This window comes from Salvelinus fontinalis, chromosome 22 (genome assembly GCF_029448725.1).
Source record: "Salvelinus fontinalis isolate EN_2023a chromosome 22, ASM2944872v1, whole genome shotgun sequence".
NCBI classification, from domain to species: Eukaryota; Metazoa; Chordata; class Actinopteri; order Salmoniformes; family Salmonidae; genus Salvelinus; species Salvelinus fontinalis.
In genome coordinates this window covers 8,733,593-8,755,184 of record NC_074686.1, presented here as the reverse complement: position 1 = coordinate 8,755,184, position 21,592 = coordinate 8,733,593, and the positions used below count along the sequence as shown (strand labels likewise).

Here is a 21,592-nt window from a genome sequence, read left to right as displayed (position 1 = left end):
TGACGGCTCAACTGATTCCACTCGTGAAAAGCAGTATAGAAGTCCTATCCATCACTGGTGATAAAAACCCATTAAGGAACCAGTGTTCATTGATTGGTTCATACCACAGCCTGTTCTGGCTGGCACATCTCTACAGCTTATCAGAGGGACTGTGTTCTGCGACAGGATGAACAGTGGGGTAGACGTTAGTCCACGCAGTGGTGTGTTTATTAGGTACCAAATGGTAGAACACTTACATTAATATTCCATTTCAAAACAGTTGCGTGCCATAATGAACATATGCTCTGGAAGAATGAGACGATAGTTCAATAACAGGACTTTTATTGTGAAGGAGTGCAAATTAAGCCACAGTGTAGTAAACAGAAATATTCCGCAGGCAAAAATACTCAATCCTCACACTGAACAGAAACGAGGTGTGACTTGTAAAAATGTTCCCATTGAGTTGAGTTCACTACAGGCTCTCTGGCAGCGGACTGGTGGGGTGTCCGTTCAGGAGAAGGAAGAGGTAATGAGTGGTTGGAAGTGTGGGGTGGAAACTTTACTCCTTGGAGGCCATGTGCAGACACAGGTCAACAACACGGTTGCTGTAGCCAAACTCATTGTCATACCTATAGAAGAAAGAAGAGTTTGAAAATTCACCAAAACCTACAGGGGAAAGCTAAGGCTATACTAATTAAATTAATGTTGCGATGAAACAGAATTACAACATTGATCATGTCCGAGTGAGTGACTCCCACGTCCATGAACTGCATTCAACTATGCAGTTCACACCTTTGTGGTCCAGCTGACACTAGGCAGCATTGCGTGCCACAAGTTCAAACATTGTGTTTCATTTTGCCATACCTCAATCACAATAAGTTTATTTAATAAGCCCTTTTGTTATTTGAATGTTTTTTGTTGCCTGGTTTAGATCCTGGCATGGTATCAATGTGGATGTAAACTCCAACAAAAAGGAAAGTTTCGGTGTCCCTCAAGGCTCTGTTCTTGGACCACTGTTCATTACATATGCTGCCCTTTGTAATGTTATAACAGCTGCAACATTCACTGCAATGCAAATGATGCACAGCTGTACATGTCGATGAAACGGAGTCGGTTGACACCTGGTGTGAGCACAATGTGTAGGTTCCTGCATACATACCATGAGACCAGCTTGACAAAGTGGTCGTTGAGGGCAATGCCTGCGCCGGCGTCAAAGATTGAGGAGCGGCAGTCGCCGTTGAAGTCTGTGGACACCACCTGAGGGGAGCAACAAGTTTTAGTGTAAACGATTAACCATCACTAGCGCTCGTTAGAGTTGCCACTTAGACATTTCAACCTATGACCTTGAGGCCGATGGCATAGGGAAAGGTTGCCTTACTTCCCAATCACTCCTTTCTCATGAAGTGTGCTCTACGTCCATGCATTTGATGTGTTCCAGAACAAGCACAACTTATTCAAATTGTCACCTAATCAAGCGCCTCTTTAAATCAGCTGTGGAATACACCAAATATGTGGACTGGCTGGGGTACTCTAGACCAAGGTTTCCCCAAACAGTCCTGGGGGCACGTTTTGTCAACCTAACACAGCAGATTCAAATAATCAAAGCGTGATGAATTGGTTATGAGTCAGCTGTATAGTGCTAGGGCACAAAGCGTGGTGCACCCAGGGGAACCTCAGATCAGGAAACCCTGACCTAGACCAATCTAATGACTTAATATTTATGGGAAGTAGTGTACAAGTGCACACTTCAAGTAAAGGACAGATTGGGACAGGGTTGGAATGGGGAAATATTTACCTGGTCTTCTGTGTATCCCAGAATTCCTTTCATGGGTCCTTCAGCGGCAGCCTTGATAACCTTCTTGATCTCGTCATAAGGCGCCTAAAGCAGAAGAGCGAACATGTAAAAAAATATATAGATAAAAATGTATGAAGTGCCTGTTGCCATAATGCTGGTAACTTGCACCAAAATCCCAGTTGAACCTCTAATAGACATTAGCGAAAGTATAAAAAAGTTGGGAGACTTACGGCCTTCTCGAGACGGACAGTCAGGTCAACCACGGACACGTTGGGAGTGGGGACACGGAAGGCCATGCCGGTCAGCTTGCTGTGGGTCAGAAAAACCCACAAGGGTCAGGATCCACACCGTCACAAGTGGGGCTCGAGTAAATTCTTCAAAAAACAACCCTGGTAAAAAGCACTAGTGCTACAAATCTCAGCATTTATCACTATCATCAAAACTCCATTAAAAACTACGGTCGATTGGTTCATACCCATTCAGCTCGGGGATAACCTTGCCCACGGCCTTGGCGGCGCCAGTGGAAGCAGGGATAATGTTCTGGCTGGCACCACGGCCATCTCTCCACAGCTTACCGGAAGGCCCGTCAACAGTCTTCTGTGTGGCTGTGACGGCGTGAACTGTGCTCTGGGGGGGGGGGGGGGCGACAACATTAGTCCATGCAGGGTTCATGGAGCACCACTAAGATTAAAGGGCTATGACATTCAAAAATCAAACACCGAATGAAGATCCATTCTTACCATAAGACCCTCAATGATGCCAAAGTTGTCATTGATAACCTTGACGATGGGAGCCAGGCAGTTAGTTGTGCAGGAGGCGTTGCTGTGAGGACATAAATTGTTAATAACATGACACTAACAAATACTTAACGATTGAACATTGTGTCACAAATTCATAAAATAATCAGCTGAAATTACACTATTTAAATAGTATTACTCAGGGGTGAGAACACTGCACACTGAGTGCGTGTTTCAGCCATTCTTTGTACAAGTCATAATTTGGCCACAGGGAATTACCAATGCTCCTTAAAAAGATAACGCAACATGAGGCTTACCTGACAACCTTCAGGGAGTTGTCGTACTTCTCGTGGTTGACGCCCATCACGAACATGGGGGCATCGGCGCTAGGGGCGGAGATGATGACCCTCTTGGCACCTCCCTGCAGATGAGCCTGTGGTGGGTGGTTGGGCAAAGGTTACGTTTGTGGAAATGCAAAGCCACTGAATGAACTAAGCCAGCCAACCTTTAGCACAAAGCATAAACAGCCCAGTGAAACGCAAAAAAAACAAAGGGAGTTAAAGTAAGAAAGAAAAAAGGTCATAATTCAAAGTGGGGTCATATTGCATACCAAAATAATGAACGCACACCAAATCACTAACTAACTAAAAATGTGACCATGGCCTTCCTACTGCTAGTGAACTGAGGTACTTACAGAGGCCTTGTCGATGGTGGTGAACACACCAGTCGACTCGACGACGTAGTCCGCGCCAGCGTCGCCCCACTTGATGGCGGTGGGGTCCCTCCTGAAGAACGCAACGAGAAGAAGTTGGGGTGAAACTACAAAACAAGCGTTCCAATTACAGAAGTAGAATGTTCCAATGTGTGTGAAACCCATAGGCATAATATACCTGTTCTAGCCTACTAGAGCACTCAGTCAATGGGGCAGTTTCCCAGAACCAGAGAGGAATCTTTTTTAGTCCACCACTAAGCTTAATATGGGTGCACAAAACCATCCAAATGTGTAATTTGAACCAATGTACCTAAATAATAAGTCAAGGAAAACCCACTCACTCATGGAAAACTGTGATGTGCAGATTGCCAATGATCAACTTTCCACCTTCCTGCTTCACTTCGCTGTCCTTCCAAACACCGTGGGTGGAGTCATACTTGAACATGTAGACCTATGGAACAGGGGCAGGACTTTAAAGCCAGTAAGGGATGTTACAGTAAACACAAGCAGCTAAAACTGGTTTGTGTGTACAGCATTTCTTAATGCAGTATGAAGTTCACCATGTAGTCCAGGTCAATGAAGGGGTCATTGATGGCGACGACCTCGACCTTGCCGTTCTTGGCGGCGGCACGGGTCACCAGACGCCCAATACGCCCAAATCTGAGACGAGAAGAGTCTTACAGTTAATCCTCATGTATCGTATTACCACACCAGCATGCGGCAGGAGCCCTAAACTGACATGTCTGATGACAGCTCGACAACACCTGCCAACCGTGACATTTGCAGCCCAGAGCCTTTGTTTATGCCCAATATGGTTGGGTTGGTGCAGCGGGACCAGAAATGAGAAGTGCGGGGTTGAGGACAAATTGGAAAAGCAGGTTAAAGACTAGTCTGTTTAAGCTTGGTTGGCCTGTGCAGTTAAAAGGGACATTACCCTCAAATCATTGCATTTTTTTTTAATACACTGAACAAAAATAAATGCGACATGTAAAGTGTTGGTCCCATGTGCTGAAATATGACAGCAGTAATGTTCCATACGCACAAAAAGCTTTTGTAAAGTTGTGCACAAATTTGTTTACATCCCTCCATGAGCATTTTAGCCTTTGTCAAGATAATCCATTCACTTAACAAGTGTGGCATAATAAGCAGCTGATTAAACAGCACGATCATTACAGGGGCCCCTTGTGCTGGGGACAGTAAAAGCCAACTCTAAAATGTGCAGTTTTGTTACGCCACAGATGTCTCAAGCTGAGGGAGCATGCAATTGTTAAGACTGCAGGAATGCCCACCAGAGCTGTCGGCAGAGAATAATTTCTACCATAAGCCACCTCCATCATTTAAGAATTTGGCAGTACGTGCAATCAGCCTCAACCACGTCAACCCAGGACCTCCACATCCAGTTTCTTCACCTGTGGGATAGTCTGAGGGGAGGGTGGGGTGTTGAGGAGTCTGTCGTAAAGCCTTTTTGTGGGGGGAAACTGATTGGCTAGGCCTAGCTCCCCAATGGGTGGGCTTGGCTCCCAAGTGGGTGGGCTTATGCCCTCCCAGGCCAACCCATGGCTGCGCCCCTGCCCAGTCATGTGAAATCATAGATTACTGGCTAATTTATTGATTTCAGTTAACTCATTTCCTTACGACCTGTAACTCAGCAAAATCTTTGAAATAGTTGGGTTCATATTTTTGTTCAGTATAGCTTACTGTACATCTGGCCATCGGTTGTGTAGGTAGATTAAGCATAAATTGGGTGAATAGTTAAGTGCAATCCACATGGGACTGCTCTCTTCGGCGAAGTGAATGATGTCTGATAGTTACTGGTTAACGCAAACTGATAGGACCACATTGTTCAAATACTGTGAATGTTGGAGACTTGAGTTGCAGTCAGTGGTTGAGAAAAGCCTAGACACCACTGAAATACAAAGTAAACTGGATTATAGTCTAGAATAGTTTTAAATACCAATAAAAAAAAAAAAAGAAAAGTCAGTTCCTGGGCAGCTGAAATAACTTCCATTTACATAACATCAGCAGCCAAATACTGCACAGATTTGTCTTGGGATATACAGACCAATCAAGTTCAGAGAGGATGATAAAATCCCTGTGATTGAGGATTCAGTGTCACTCATAAGGATCACCACAATGTTTAACTCATTTGAACTTCGCCCAGTGACACAAATCAGACACCCCCAGCTAAAAGGTTGTCCTGTCCACAACGGTCAATGTATTGACCACCAAAGGAGTCAAAGTGCATCCGAACTGAGTAAAAACAAGGTGAAAAACAAGTAGCCTATTTGGTAACAGTAGGAGCCAGGGGAAAGAAATGGCATTGTGGAGCAAATTCCTTGCTATCCTTTACTATTAACAAGCTATTTGTTCTAGTCAATGACATTTTGTATGACTTAACACCTTGTTATGAGTCTATGACATAGGCTTTGAGGGAACTGAACAGTCAGGAGGATCTATTGCTCCCAATGTTAAGAGTTCAGTTTCCTTACTGTATATAGGTCAATCGGCACTTTAGTGTCCCAGATTAGAAATGGGCATCATTACAGATTGATTTTGGGAAAGGGTTTATATCAATCGTATCTTCCTGCAGTCTATTAGTCAAATAAAGGTTAGAAGGATAAGATTGGTCAAAGAGCTAGACCAAAAAAAAAAAAAAAAAAAGGACTTCAGCTGACAAGGTTAGCGGGATATTATTAGATGGATAGAATAAAGGAATGTGACAGCTGAGAAGATACAAGAGAGTGCTGTAGAGGCGGTGTGACACCCAAACTATAAATAAGTAGAGAATGGAGAAGGCTTGTGAACAGTATGGCATGAGCTTCTCAAACTTGGTTCCAAAGTACACAAACTATCAAGGGATTTGTGCAATGCAAGACTGAGTCTCTTGTGACATTTTGAACTCTCCTCTAGTTCTGATACAAAACCAGTGATTTCTTTTTAAAGTATTGACAAAAGCAGGTTACCCATTGATCCCAATCTTCACCATTTTGCCTGATATGGTATAGTCCTCTGAAAGTAAAACATCAATTAAAACCAACAAGTAGAATGCATATTCAGAATAAGTATCCACGTCAGCATTCCCCAAACAGTTTTTTTTCTAGTAGTAGACAGCCAATTCAAATGATCAACTCATCATGCTTTGATCAGGCCATTTGAAATCAGCTGTTTCGCGTTACGGAAAAAAACTAAATGTGCACTACTTTGGGTCCCCAGGACTGAGTTTAGGAAACACTGATCTACGTATATCAGATTAACAGTCACTACAAAAAAAAAAGGCCATTAAATCTGTGGCATCTATCAGCAGTGTTTTGTTAAAGTACACAGTTGACATGTCATGGAAAACGTTGAATTTGTTTTACTAAGTCTGCATGCACAGAAAACACATTTAAAAACACGTAGGTTAGCCCAAAGTCAAAATACAGCTATTCAAAACACCAGATACGCCGAAGCCTACACAGTGCGTAAATCACATACAATTAAGGCACACTTGAAACTGTCAATTAAAGTTGGCTTTGGAACGCATAAAAGAGCAAAGAAAGTTTTTAAAGTACCGTTCTTGTATAGGCTCTGTCTGTCCACTTGTTCACAAGGGGAAGCGGGGACGAGTAAAGGTGCGCTCGCATTTTATCTTCCCATTGAGTCCTTGGACACGCCTCCGCGTGCGCACGCCCGGTCAGAATGTCAAGGTCGTAGTGGCTTGTCAATCCGCAGTAAATACGGAACAAAAAACCTGCACCATTCAGTTGGACGGTGTGGACAGTCGTGCCTTGTACCCCACATTATTATTGTTTTGGTTAGATTGGCAGCATTGCAACAGGGCGCATCTTGGCAAGAAATATATGTTCTCCTAACTTGATATTTCATTAATATTGTAACGACCCTGAGTTTATAAGCGCGGATATCGACTCTGCAGTTCGAGCAAGCTTTTGCGGCACAGTAGATAGAGGGCTGGACTTCGGGCTAGATGATCGAGGGTTCGAGACCTGCTGTCTGCCTATTTCATTACATTATACATACTAATAAATGAAACAGGTGAGGTTAGATGGATTGATAAATTAATTTGACAATTGTTAATACACGTGGAAATGCAGGTAGACTCAGCCAAATGATGTTACCATGAGCAGCACTGCAGATATTGGGTGCTTTCCCCTGTCTAGGCATTGCTGATGCCTGCCAGATCTTACAATGCCTGGATCACAGGAGGTTGGTGGTGCCTTTATTGGGGAGGACAGGCTCGTGGTAATGACTGGAGCGGAATTGGTGGAATGGACATCAAACACATGGTTTTCATTTGTTTGATGCCATTCCATTACTGCCGTTCCAGCCATTATTATGACCCGTCCTTCCCTCAGCTGCCTCCTGTGGCCTGGACAGGTATTTTATGTATCAGCTAACCACATCATATGTTATAGCAATCTGTCAGTCTGACACAGTCGATGACGTGACAAGCAACCATTGGTTGATGCATGCAATGTCTGAGCAGGGGAAAGCAACCACTGAGATGAGCGAAATGCAAGACTTCGTGCTCACACAGTCACACACAGTATCATCCACCTGACAGGTGTGGCATAACAAGAAGCTGATTAAACAGCATGACCATTACACAGGTGCACCTTGTGCTGGGGACAATAAAAGGCCACTATAAAATGTGCAGTTTTGTCACACAACACAATGCCACAGACGTCTCAAGTTGTGAGGGAGCGAGCAATGCTGACTGCAGGAATGTCCACCAGAGCTGTTGGTAGATAATTTTAATTTCTCTACCATAAGCCGCCTTCAACATAGTTTTAGAGAATTTGACAGTACGTCCAACTGGGCCTCACAGCCCAGGACCTCCTCATCCGGCTTATTCACCTGTGAGATCGTCTGAGACCAGCCACCCAGACAGCTGATGAAACTGTGGGTTTGCACAACTGAAGAATTGATGCACAAACTGTCAGAAACTTCTCAGGGAAGCTCATCTGCATGCTCGTTGTCCTCACCAGGATCTTGACCTGACTGCAGTTTGGCGTCATAACTGACTTCAGTGGGCAAATGCTCACCTTCGATGGCCACTGGCACGCTGAAGAAGCATGCTCTTCACAGATGAATCCGGTTTCAACTGTACCGGGCAGCATACTAGCAGATACCCATAGACTTCCAGTCATTGCGCTAGCATTGGCTCACAGAACTACCTCTAACTTCCATCATACTGGACACAGAGACATAAAAATGGTATCCACAAGTTCATCTGACACTGGGGAAGTACATAAAGGGCATCATGGACTAAATCCCGAAGTATCCCTGGTCACTACATTACCCCGTGTCCCCACGCTTCTCTATGCCAGATCCCTCCCGTGTACACGTCTCTGCGATGGCCTCACGGGCTCCATCTCTGACACCAATACAGAAAATTTGGGGGGGATAGTGTGGCGATCCTCGCTATTTGAGCTACGTCACAATTCCCACCAAGTGGGTTAACTGTATTCGTGCAATGTGTAGGGTTTCACACCAGTGACCCGGTTTCACTTCCCTTACCCGCTGTTCGCTACATTGGTGTCAGAAGTGGGATAGCCCTACTAGCTTAAATAACAAAAGGACAGAGGGAATTAAAGTTAATGCAAACAGGCGTTTTAAGGTTACACAGCGGGGTAACGGGAGCTGCATAAAACAACATACCTAGCCTGAACTACAGTAGCTAGCCATAACTCACAGTCCAGTGGGCGGTATTCCCTCAGAGAGATAGTAATGAGAGAACGAAATGGGGCTCTTCCCCTAGTTTTTGCCGCATTCAAAACAACTGGGAACTCGAAAATCTCTGACTTCTGACTTCAGTGCGTTCAAAACAACTGGGAACTGAAAAAAAACTAGCTCCGACAGAGAATAATCGACTTGAACGGTCAACCAACTCGGAATTCCAACTCGGGAACTCGGCCTCTTTCTAGAGCTCCCACTTTCCAACCTGAAGATCACTGACGTCATGATTTGACCTCTATTTATTCGAGTGCCCAGTTGTTCTGAACCTATGCCTCTGTAACCGATGTGAAATGGCTAGCTAGTTAGCGGTGGTGCGCGCTAATAGTGTTTCAATCGGTGACGTCACTCGCTCTGAGACCTTGCCCTGCAAGGGCTGTGGCTTTTGTGGAGCGATGGGTAACGATTCTTCAAGAGTGGCTGTTATCGATGTGTGCAGAGGGTCCCTGGTTCGAGCCCAGGTGGGGGCGAGGAGAGGGACGGAAGCTATACTGTTACACCTCCCCCCTTTCCGATGACAACCCCATAAACAATTAAAGTGGACAGGCAGCATCTGCCCACCCTTAACATAGCCTATTAAGACATTGATAAGATTTCATAAAACATTTATATTACCATATCACAGAAAATATCCATGGTAAAGTTGTGCCTACCTTTCGGTGTCGCCTTACCAAAATGTCACCCTCTTTGACATGATAAATCTATATAAATAGAGAGATATAGGCCATCCCAGGGTGTAGTGTATATGTATTCAGTAGCCTGGCAGATTATGAGAAGGTCATCTGCCATATTTTTAGATTGACCTTTACTTTGCCTATGTGATTTAACTACTGCAAGGGTTCAAATGTGAGGTGCTGGAGAGCTACCACAGGCCTATTGCTTGTCATTTCACCTCGTCTCCATTCAGTGAGTGACCATATTTGCAGAGACATTGATGTTCATTGTGCCTGCAGCCAATTACATATTAATACTCATCAATTTGTCAATTGTAACACTCCACATTCTCCCAAGTTCAGTCTAATCAAGACATGTTGATGTTGGAAGCTCAAATAACATCCTAAAAATGGAACGTATCAGGAACGAGAAAGGACTGTGCCAATTTAATTTTCCATGTGGGTTTATCAAATGTATGTGACTTGAACGATGATACCATGATAGAGTGGTGCTGGAGCAAAGACCAGCGTTTGACCCTGAAGGAATGGCATTGGAAGGCTTTGGTGCAATGGATACTCTGAGGCACATGCGTCAAACTCATTCCACGGAAGGCCGAGTGTCTGCAGGTTTTGCCTCCTCCCTTGTACTTGATTGATGAAATAAGGTGAAAAATGAGTGAGGAACTCCCCTAACCTGGTTGTCTAGGTCTTAATTGAAAGGAAAACCCAGAAACCTGCAGACACTAGGGCCAACATGGAATGAGTTTGACACCCCTACCCTAGGGAATTCAGCAAAATAGCTCGTATCAAAACCACTATCTAAACATTTGCCTTTGCCTTCACTTGATACAGGCCACGACTTGGCAATAACCATGACGGGCCTATGGTGTACATATTGTAGCAACCCTCAGGAGTTGAAAGAGCTGCTGTGCACATTGCACAGAGTATCTGCAAATGTCTGTAGTTAGGTTAATCTTTCTAACATTTCAGGAATCATTATTTTATTCATGTAAACCTCAGTTCTATGGTCTAATAAAATAGAGATACATTTGCATGAAAATCAGCATTCATAGGGACAGTTCAGGAATAAGGGTTTTGATTCTGCATTTAAGATACAGAACCCCCTGCAACAGGCCTCTGAATGCTTCTTGGCGTTCGTACCCAGTATACTTGTAAAACAAATATTCCAAATAATCTCTACCCATGAATAAATTCCACATACAGGTAACTGCCAAAATAAAGGAAACACCAATGTAAAAGTGTCTTAACAGGGCATTTGGCCACCACGAGCCAAAACAGCTTCAATGCACCTTGGCATAGACTCTACACGTATCTGGAACTATTGTAGGGATGCGACACCATTCTTCCACAAGAAATTAAATAATTTGGTGTTTTGTTGATGTTGGTGGAAAATGTTGCCTCAGACTCTGTTCCAGAATGTCCTATAAGTATTCAATTGGGTTGAGATCTGGTCTGAGACAGCCAAGGCTTATGATTTACATTGTTTTCATGCTCATCAAACTATTCAGTGGCCACTCGTGCCCTGTAGATGAGGGCATTGTTATCCTATGGGGGCATAGCTAATGCAGGCAAAATAATGGGCAAGTGGGCATGCCCAACATTTTTATACATGACCCTAAGCATGATGGGATGTTAACTGCTTAGCAAATGCTCAGGACCAACATGTGCGGGAGGTACCAGCTTTCAATATACTGTACTTTGTATCCCTCGTTATTCAAGTGTTTCCTTTATTTTGGCAGTTACCTGTTAATGACTATCGTAGCTGGAAACGGCTGATTTGTAATGGAATATCTACAGTTGAAGTCGGAAGTTTACATACACCTTAGCCAAAAACATTTAAACTCAGTTTTTCACAATTCCTGACATTTAATCCTAGTAAAAGTTCCCTGTTTTAGGACAGTTAGGATCATCACTTTATTTTAAGAATGTGACATGTCTGAATAATAGTAGAGAGAATGATTTATTTCAGCTTTTATTTCTTTCATCACATTCCCAGTGGGTCAGAAGTTTACATACACTCAATTAGTATTTGATAGCATTGCCTTTAAAGTGTTTAACTTGGGCCAAACGTTTCGGGTAGCCTTTCACAAGCTTCCCACAATAAGTTGGGTGAATTTTGGCCCATTCCTCCTGACAGAGCTGGTGTAACTGAGTCAGGTTTGTAGGCCTCCTTACTTGAACATGCTTTTTCAGTTATGCCCACACATTTTCTATAGGATTGAGGTCAGGGCTTTGTGATGGCCACTCCAATACCTTGACTTTGTTGTCCTGTCTCAACGTCAACAGTGAAGAGGCGACTCCGGGATGCTGGCATTCTAGGCAGAGTTGCAAAGAAAAAGCCATTTCTCAGACTCGCCCAAAAAAAACTAAAAGATTAAGATGGGCAAAAGAACACAGGCACTGGACAGAGGAACTCTGCCTAGAAGGCCAGCATCCCGGAGTCACCTCTTAATTGTTAACGTTGAGACTGGTGTTTTGCGGCTACTATTTAATGAAGCTGCCAGTTGAGGACTCGTGAGGTGTCTGTTTCTCAAACTAGACACTCTAATGTACTTGTCCTCTTGCTCAGTTGTGCACCGGGTCCTCCCACTCCTCTTTCTATTCAGGTTAGAGCCAGTTTGAGCTCTTCTGTGAAGGGAGTAGTACACAGCGTTGTATGAGATGTTCAGTTTCTTGGGAATTTCTCACATGGAATAGCCTTCATTTCTCAGAACAAGAATAGACTGACGATTTTCAGAAGAAAGTTCTTTGTTTCTGGTCATTTTGAGCCTGTAATCGAACCCACAAATGCTGATACTCCAGATACTCAACAAGTCTAAAGGCCAGTTTCATTGCTTCAATCAGCACAACAGTTTTCAGCTGTGCTAACATAATTGCAAAAGGGTTAAATGATCAATTAGCATTTTAAAATGATAAACTTGGATTAGCTAACATAACGTGCCATTGGAACATTGGAGTGATGGTTGCTGATAATGGGCCTCAGTACGCCTATGTAGATATTCCATTAAAAAAATCATCCTTTTACAGCTACAATATTTATAACATTAACAATGTCTACACTGTATTTCTGATCAATTTTATATTATTTTTATGGACACAAAACATGTGCTTATCTTTCAAAAACAAAAACATTTCTATGTGACCCCAAACTTTGGAACGGTAGTGTACATTTGTTATATAATCAATCCACCAGTGTCAAATTGGAGATAGTAGACACCATCTGATATTTTGGAAAGCACAGGATATCCTGTGGTCTATTATAGTGCAGTGATGAGAGCAGCTAGACACCTTGTGGCCAGATTGAACACTGCACTGGAGATTTAATACGTAGGGAATGGGCCAGCAGAGTACAATGTTGGATTTATGAAGTTATTTGATGTAGAATGAAAATAACATCTCAGAGTGAAGCACTGTTGGAGAACTTCAGATTGATAATCTGTCAATACTATCCATGCAAACAAAGATGTCTTTATCTTTCTCAATAGACATCTCATACACTGGACTGAAAATGATTACAAGTAGTAATAAACAGGAATACACCTACACAGCTCATGATGATAGTAGAACAACTTCTAGAAATAAGAAACGGCATTTTACTCTGGTTGTTTTTTTGTGTGTGTGCTTTATTCCTCAAGAATAGATAACTCCAAAAACAACACCCAATGTTTCGAAGTACATTATTCAATTAGTCAGAATACAAAAGGTCATAGCATCAAAATACCTTTTCATGAGTTTAACGTTTTACCTAAATGAAATATACAGGACGTTGTTGAATTATTTGCGATGGGGCCTATCAAAATGTCTATATATCAGAAAATATATATTTTTAAAGCTTTACCATCTAGATTCGGTTATCAATTCCTTTTCCAGTTCACTAATTCCAGCTCTTTTGGGCAAACAACCTGCAATTCAGGTGATTGCTGTTTAAATGAATGTGAGAGAGAAATTCTGTCCAGTTTGCTTCCGACAGCATTCCGAACTAGCACATCTAGATCTGTACATTCTCCGTTCCAGTCAAATCGACAATCTAGCTACATCAACCACTCCGCTTAATCAAATAACTAGTGAGAATATAGGGAATAGTTGGAGAACAAAAGAGTTGATACACGTGATCGGTGTGTATCAGGGCTGAATAGTGTTCAGTATAAAAGCATCCAGTACGAGCCGCCGTTACAGTCTGTCATGAAGCAACTGAGTGGCTGAGAACCATATAGAGCCACTGGCTGTAAAAAGAGGGGGATACGTCTCTGTAGTACTCTGCATAAATAAGCATTAAAGCAACCATCAAAAAGTTAAACAATAAAAAAAAATATATAGTCATGATTAGGGAACATCAATTAGGCTAACAGCTGTAACTACACCTCCGTCAAATGTCCATCTTCTTTCTGTTTGACAAAGAGAGGTATACAGGATAGCAGACCAGAAGTACCATTAGACACTGAACAGAAGAACCCACAATGAAAAAGGGGAGGGGCTACTTGGACTCGGTCCAATAGGTAATGCTCATTTTGGTTTTGCGTTTCAACCCAACTTGTGATGGTGTGACCTATTAAACATGACCCTGCAGAGTCTATGTTAATGTTTATGGATGTTTATGGAGGGCGTGCCATGTTTCAATACAAACACTGAACCCTCCTGTGTAAACTCTACATCCCTCTAGCGTTATGATTGTTGGTTATGATTGTCTCTGGGTTCATTTTTTCTTCCTCTCCTGAGTACACCTTGGACAGTACCTGGACGAAAGAAATGATAGAACAAGAGAAAAGAGGGTGGGAGAGACAAATAGAGAGAGAGAGAAATGTACGTTCAGTGAGTTGATCTCTTCCATGTTACAGGAGAAACATCCTTATTCTAAATTCCAGATTTCCAATCTCTTCCTTGACTTACCATTTTCCTCTGGGTTTTGTCGTCAGCCCCACGCAGGCAAAGTGGAACCACTCAATGGAGCACTGCAATGAGACAAACACACACAGTACATTCTGATTAGTATTATTCCATTAGTATAGGGAGCAACTTTTAAAGTGCTGTACAGTAGTGGGTTACTCTTGGTCAAAATGTACCAAAAGGAACTAGCCTTTATTTAGGTTTTACTGAATTAATCTGTGATTTAAGCACCAAACATTCCAACCCCATCTCTCATTTCTTGACACTACACTAATTTATAACTCAAGACTTTTTGGTAAAATCACACATTCATGTCAAAGTGGTATTTTCTGTAGAAAAATTCTAGTGCCCAGATTTCAGGTTAGGATTTGTCTCATAGTGAATAGTTGACCCAATCAGTTTTGGGTTTCATTTCAATTCCACCATCTCAGGAAGCGATGTCATTGCTTCTCTCTATGAGGGAAAAAAAAGGGACTTGGAATTTCAGTTTCCTTCCTGAATTGAAAGGGAAATGACCCCAACTCTGGACCTAGTGCTCATGTACCGTTAGATAACCAATGGCAGAAAGCTGTGGACTCACGTCTGTGTTGTCACAGCCGATCATCTCTCCATAAGACACTTGGTGACACAGGCAGTAGGTGGGCTCGTTGGGGTCCACGGGCATGTCCAGCACATCCGAGGGGTGGACGTTCCCAAAGTTCACCGTAGGGGCTGTGAACTCAGGCCTAAGGACACCACAAGGGAGGACAATGGCAATTAATAGTGAGAGGAAGAGATGTACTGTATCAGAGACTGTTGTAAGGTACAGAGTGAGAGAAGGCCAGAACATTTCGGTTAGGTTCAGGGGGTTTTTAGAGTGGAGATGATAATTTTCTGTCTAGCTTATATCTGGTACAAAGCATCAGCTTATGAAACGTATGTTTTAAATTGTACATACGTTTGTGTTAGTTTGACTTTCTTCTGTCCGATCTTGGAGCTGCAGTCGTCGTCTGACTTCGCCTTTAACCTCGTGCCTTTAACCTTCTTCTCTTTTGGCCCCCTGAGCTCACCTTGCGAAAGACACAAAACTCTTCAGGCTATGAACACATATAGAGCTTGCCTGGGTTGTGTTCATTAAGCACTAAACATAAGAAAATAGACTGATATAGGGAGGGACTAATTGGACTTGTCCAATAAGAATAAGCTAGTTTTTTGTAAAACATTTTCCATTGCATGCAATTATAAACAAGGCCCAGTTCCCAGCTAACTATAGGCTTAAACGTTGTCTGTGTGTTTGTTTATGTGTGGACAGCAATGAGACAACACTAAAAAGTAACGTGTTCAAGGGACAGAACCGAATGAAAATGAGCACAGTGTCAGAAAATAACTTACTCTTGTTTCCCTTGCTGGAGGTCGAGTCATAATCGGTGCTCTCAATCTTTTTCTCCTTTAGGTCTGCCTCGAAGCGGGCCAAGTCTGTGTCCAGCCTGCGGATGTGTTTGTCCACCTGAGGGGTCACAATGAATAACAGAACACTGACTGAGACATCACATGTACAAATTACTTGACATCACAGCTTGTCTAGGCTAACTAATCACAGTGGAATCAAAAAGTGTGTCCACTGCTGCTCAACATCAAAATATGTACTATTCAACATTTCCAGCTGCATCAAACATGCTAATTGAGAATATAACATATCTTTCACTATGTAAGGTTTACCTGCAACCTGAGGTACAGACAACAAATGATACTAGAGTGCATGTTTACAGGCAGGCAAAGGTAACCCTCTCTCCAAAGATAACATTTATTTTCATCACTACCAGTATGGACCCCAAGCAGCACTCCTATTCTCGCTCTACTGTGTCCATCCAAAGGTTTTACTCACCATCTCATAGGTCTGCATGGCCAGCTGGACGTTGTCATCTCCAAACTCTTTACACATTCCATATGACTGCTGGATCTGGCGAAGCAGGGAGAGCTTCCGCTCCGAGGAGAGGGTGTGTGCATTTGACGTGTACTCGCGAGCCAAAGAGTCTATCTGCCCTTTCAGATCTGAGAGAAAGAGAGATGAAATGATTTATAGTAAGTTGTGGTTACAACCATCATATGGACTACATGCACACTGACTTTTGACTGGAGCTTGGATAAGTGTTCGCTACTTACCTGTTATGATAACAACAACAATGAGGATAATATCAGATCTGTGTGAGAGTCTCACCCTCGGTCCGTGTGTCCAGGTCTCTCATCAGAGTGAAATTCCTCTGTAGCTCAAATGGCAGGTTTTCTATACCTAGAAGAACAAGGTGTTGTACAGTATACTAAGTCATATATCGGTTCCAATTCAGATACAGAAGTATCATCAGTGTCAGTGGGCTGCAACATAGCTGGCGTGTGTTAAGTAACGTTACTAAATTTGTCAATGCTGGCCTATAAATATGTATAGTACGTAAACGTAGGGAAACCACTGAATAGAACCATACGATACAAGAAATTAATTTAGAATCTATTAAGAATGGTACAAGTATGCGCTGTTTTCCTAGCTCGGTTAGCAAGCGAGCTAACTTCGCTAGCTTTCTCGCGTGCTCTTTGTCCCTCGCTCTGGACTTTTCATGGGAGTAATGTTAGCTGAAACAGTAACGTTAACTGGGCTTTTCATCTCCTCAAACTCAGCTACTGGTTCTGGGAGTAGCTATGCGTGCATGTAAAACAAATAACGTTACACACATTACATTACACAATATTTAGTAGGATGATAAACTACTTCGTGAATATAGGAAAACTATCTTACTGTCAAGGTAGTGTTCCAAATACATTCCCGCCGCCATCTTGAAAATAATAAACAAAGGTTTTTCCGGTCAGACAGGAAATATTCATCCATGGGGTTTAACGGCGGTTGGCATTCAATGTTAATTGCGCATTACCGCCACCAGCTGGACGGGGTATTGAATACGAACTAAAAAAAAACAGTGGGAAAACAGCATCATACGAAATAAAAACACGTCAACTAAGAAAACCCATCCCACTTCAATCACCGTCAACTCCAAAATAATGCCCTACACATGCCCAGGGGCCTGTGATGGCGGTACATTCACCGACAGGATTTCTTGCACAGCCTCGGCTTTGACATCACGAAGACCCCAAAAACGTTTAGTGGCATTCACAATGATTCCAATTTTCTTAGACTTTTTCTCCGCAGTTAAAGACCATTGCAATAAATAATACAGTCCACCTTTTTAACATGTAGCATTTCACTATCCCTCAGTTGACGAGAAACCTCAAACTGGTCGTGGTGGCTCTGCTACCATTGCTTCTTCCCCGCCACTCGTTCCTTACAATCTTCTCACTGCCTCCAGATAAGAGACACTCTGGACACTCCTTACCCTTGCCACCTCATTTTTCACCTTAACAGGGCACTCCAGGAATTCAGGCGCATGTTCATCTCCACTGTTGCAGCATTTCACTTCATCTGGCATACGATACTCTTCCTTTCTGCACACACTTGACACATGACCAAATATTTTACATTTATAACACTGAAGAGGCTTGTGTACAAAAGCTCTTACAGTGTATCTCATGAATCCTAACTTTATATGAGAAGGGAGAGACTTGTGCTGGAAACTAATAACTAATATCTGTGTTCTATTCAGTATCGCCAGAACCTTGTTTAGAGAAAGGGATAACTCAGTTTCAAGGTCTCAGCTTAGAAAGAAGAAGCCTCGTGAGGTATTGGTCTGTCACATGTTATGAACCAGTATTGGTCGGTCACATGAATGAAACAAAACAATAATGATGAATTAATTATGCTTAACCATACAAATATATCTTGTCTGTGTATAGCTGTACAAGACAACTACTGGGACTGCCCCAGCAGAGCTCCTGATTGACATGTGTACTATGGTGCATTGAGTTGGTTGGAACCTCTCCAGTGCGCTGATAATAAAGAATGATTCATTTAAGATTGACTTCGAGTGTCCCTGTGTAAGAATTTCCACAACAATTTGGCGTCACGAATTGGATGATTGATTCTGCCTGCAGAGCTTTCCAGTTAGGGTCTGCGAGGAAAACCAGTGGCCCATTTTAGGAAGTGTGAGGGAAATTCCCGTCTGACCAAAAGAGGACGAGGACCCACCCAGACCAGACCCTTACTGTGAGTTGCCCAGCAGAAGACACATCATCTGGAAACATTTGAGGGATGGCAACTGATTTCAGCAAGTCAATTTAAATGAATTTGTATAAAAATAAATGATAAAACCAATGAAACTAAACATAAAGATGTAGAAGGAGGGTACCACTAGCCTACACAATAACACAAGGTGTTTTTGAATACGGGGTGTGATTTACATGTATGGGAAGCAGCAAGACTATAGAGCCTATAAAGACCATAGCGTTTATGATTATATAAACTACTGAGACTATAAACACACGAGACTATAGATAATGTAGACTATACATATATCTATTTTACCTTTATTTAGCCAGGCACATCAGTTAAGAACAAATTCTTATTTACAATGACGGCCTCCCCCGGCCAAACCCGGACGACGTTGTGCCAATCACGGCCGGATGTGATACAGCCTGGATTCAAACCAGGGACTGTAGAGATGCCTCCTGCACTCAGATGCAGTGCATTAGACACTCGGGAGACTGAGATACATGAGACTATAGATACTATAGAGAGTATAGATACTGTAGAGACTATGGAGACTGTAGATACTATAGAGGAACCGGTGAAGATACATATGACGTGGAAGAAGGCTAGAGCTAGTCTTAGAGAGAAGACTAGAGCAAGGGCAAGTAACAGTACCATGCCCCGCTGACAGCTGTGTTTAGGCATTTATAAGAGAAATGTCTACATGGTCTGCAGCCACTGGTAGAGAATAGCATAAGGTGCATTCTGTGCTATTTTATATGTATAGTGAAGATACATATGATGGTAATTACAGAGAATCGTTGAAGATGCACATGGGGTAATAAGGGAGACTACCGAGTGTGTTTGGTAATAGTACTGAGTGAATGTGGATGTGAAAGTTGTGTATGGTTGTGTGAGTGTGGAAAGGACGTGTTAACCTCTACAGGATCGGTGGGTCGAGTTAACATAGGCTAAAGCAATTAGCATGAGGTTGTAAGTAACAAGAAAATAGACATATCTGATATTGGCAGAAAGCTTAAATTCTTAAATGCACTGTCCAATTTACAGTAGTTATTACAGTGAAACAATACCATGCTATTGTTTGAGGAGAGTGCACAGTTATGAACTTGAAAATGTATTAATAATTCAATTAGGTAAATTTGGGCAGTCTTGAAGCAACAGTTTGAACAGAAATGCAATGGTTCATTGGATCAGTCTAAAACGTTGCACATACACTGCTGCCATCTAGTGGCCAGAATCTAAATTGCGCTTGGGCTGGAAAATATATTATGGCTTTACTCTTGCATTTCAAAGGTGATGGTACAAAGAAAATACCCCAAAATGCATGGTTTTTCCTTTGTATTATCTTTTACCAGATCTAATGTGTTATATTCTTCAACGTTTCACATTTCCACAAACTTCAAAGTGTTTCCTTTCAAATGGTATCAAGAATATGTATATCCTGGCTTCAGGTCCTGAGCTACAGGCAGTTAGATTTGGGTATGTCATTTTAGGCGAAAATTGGAAAAAAGGTGCAGATCCTTAGAATTTTGGATAATAAACTGATTGATAGAAATTTGGGTGTTAAGCTGGTTGGAATTTGGATAATAAGAGATTGAAATGTGGTTATTAAACTGACTGTACAGAGTGAATGAGAGCTGGCAAGGGACTAGCTCCAGTGTGAAAGAGGATTACAGAGTGAGTGAAAGAATGGATACCGCAACCAGTTCTGTGTGAGTTTTTAGATTTATAACGTTATCTAGGGGTTCTGTCCACCACCGCCCATCGATCTACAGGTAGTGAGCACTGACAGGAGAAGCCATTGAAAGATATGTGTACCTCTCGGGCTGCTCCATTGCAATTGTTGCTGCGGTGTGGAGGTGAAAACCTACAGATTTATAACGTTATAAAGGGATTCTGTATGGAGATATGAAAGGAGAAAGTACTATTTCCCGAATATGCTGTTAAATAGAACACTAGTGAATATCTAAACCCCTGTATGTATAGAACACTGGTGTAGAAGAGGAATTTGTGATGTAGCACATATGTATAATGGGTTACTAGAGATAAAGTAACATAATATTTGTAAAATGGGATACTAGAGATCTGATGAAGTTACAATAGAAAAAAATAATAATATACAACTTGCACACCCACACGTAGACGTACAAAAGTGGTGTAAAAGTATTCTGTTCAGAGTGGTCCCTTTATGGATCATTTGATGAAGATGAGGTTAAAGCATTGTATGGGACTTAATTTACCGCTAACCAATAAAACTATACACCTTTATGAGATTTCCTCCACCCTGGTAATACATTTACATTACATTTAAGTCATTTAGCAGACGCTCTTATCCAGAGCGACTTACAAATTGGTGCATTCACCTTATGAGTCCCCATTCACCTTATGATATCCAGTGGAACAACCACTTTACAATATCCACTTTACACTTTACACACTTTACCACTTTACACTTTACAATATCCACATATCCCTACCGGCCAAACCCTCCCTAACCCAGACGACGCTAAGCCAATTGTGCGTCGCCCCACGGACCACCCGGTCGCGGCCGGCTGCGACAGAGCCTGGGCGCGAACCCAGAGACTCTGGTGGCTCTAGACCACTGCACCACCCGGGAGACATTTTGAATACATTTTGAAATAAGCCCATACTCTGTTAAATAGAACCAATGATTTTCTGTATTCACCTACTCACCTGTTTAACGTGTTAGGTAGAGACGTATTATGGACAGAGCATGCCATCTACAGGGGACTGATACACAGTGCAACTCAGTTAATACATATTGATCCCTCCAAAGCATTACATATGAATCTTAAAATAATAAACGTAATCAATATTGAAGCAGAAAGTGAATATCCAACAGAAATTTGAAATAAATATATAGTAACTTTTGAAGTTATACTAAGATTAAAACAATGCTTTCCAATATGGAGAAAGTTATTACGTTTG

At 42.2% G+C, this 21,592-nt stretch overlaps 2 protein-coding genes across 2 annotated transcripts; both read right to left on the bottom strand.

The window, feature by feature from the left end:
• Positions 1-304: 304 nt before the first annotated feature.
• Positions 305-6,837, bottom strand: LOC129819704 (glyceraldehyde-3-phosphate dehydrogenase-like). The gene is made up of 12 exons (XM_055876207.1): positions 6,775-6,837; positions 6,187-6,232; positions 3,784-3,883; positions 3,565-3,674; positions 3,206-3,296; positions 2,829-2,944; positions 2,515-2,596; positions 2,250-2,401; positions 2,005-2,083; positions 1,775-1,858; positions 1,139-1,236; positions 305-608 (listed from the first exon to the last, which is right to left on the bottom strand). The coding sequence occupies exons 2-12, from the start codon at positions 6,207-6,209 to the stop codon at positions 539-541; spliced, it is 1,005 nt and encodes a 334-aa protein (XP_055732182.1). The 5' UTR covers positions 6,210-6,232; positions 6,775-6,837; the 3' UTR covers positions 305-538.
• Positions 6,838-13,221: 6,384 nt separating this feature from the next.
• On the bottom strand, positions 13,222-17,339 carry LOC129819703 (inhibitor of growth protein 4-like). Its single transcript, XM_055876206.1, has 8 exons — positions 17,282-17,339; positions 16,712-16,783; positions 16,379-16,545; positions 15,886-16,000; positions 15,452-15,563; positions 15,095-15,239; positions 14,518-14,579; positions 13,222-14,363 (listed from the first exon to the last, which is right to left on the bottom strand). Exons 1-8 carry the CDS (start codon positions 17,316-17,318, stop codon positions 14,324-14,326), a joined length of 750 nt encoding a protein of 249 aa, XP_055732181.1. The 5' UTR covers positions 17,319-17,339; the 3' UTR covers positions 13,222-14,323.
• Between the last annotated feature and the right edge of the window lie 4,253 nt (positions 17,340-21,592).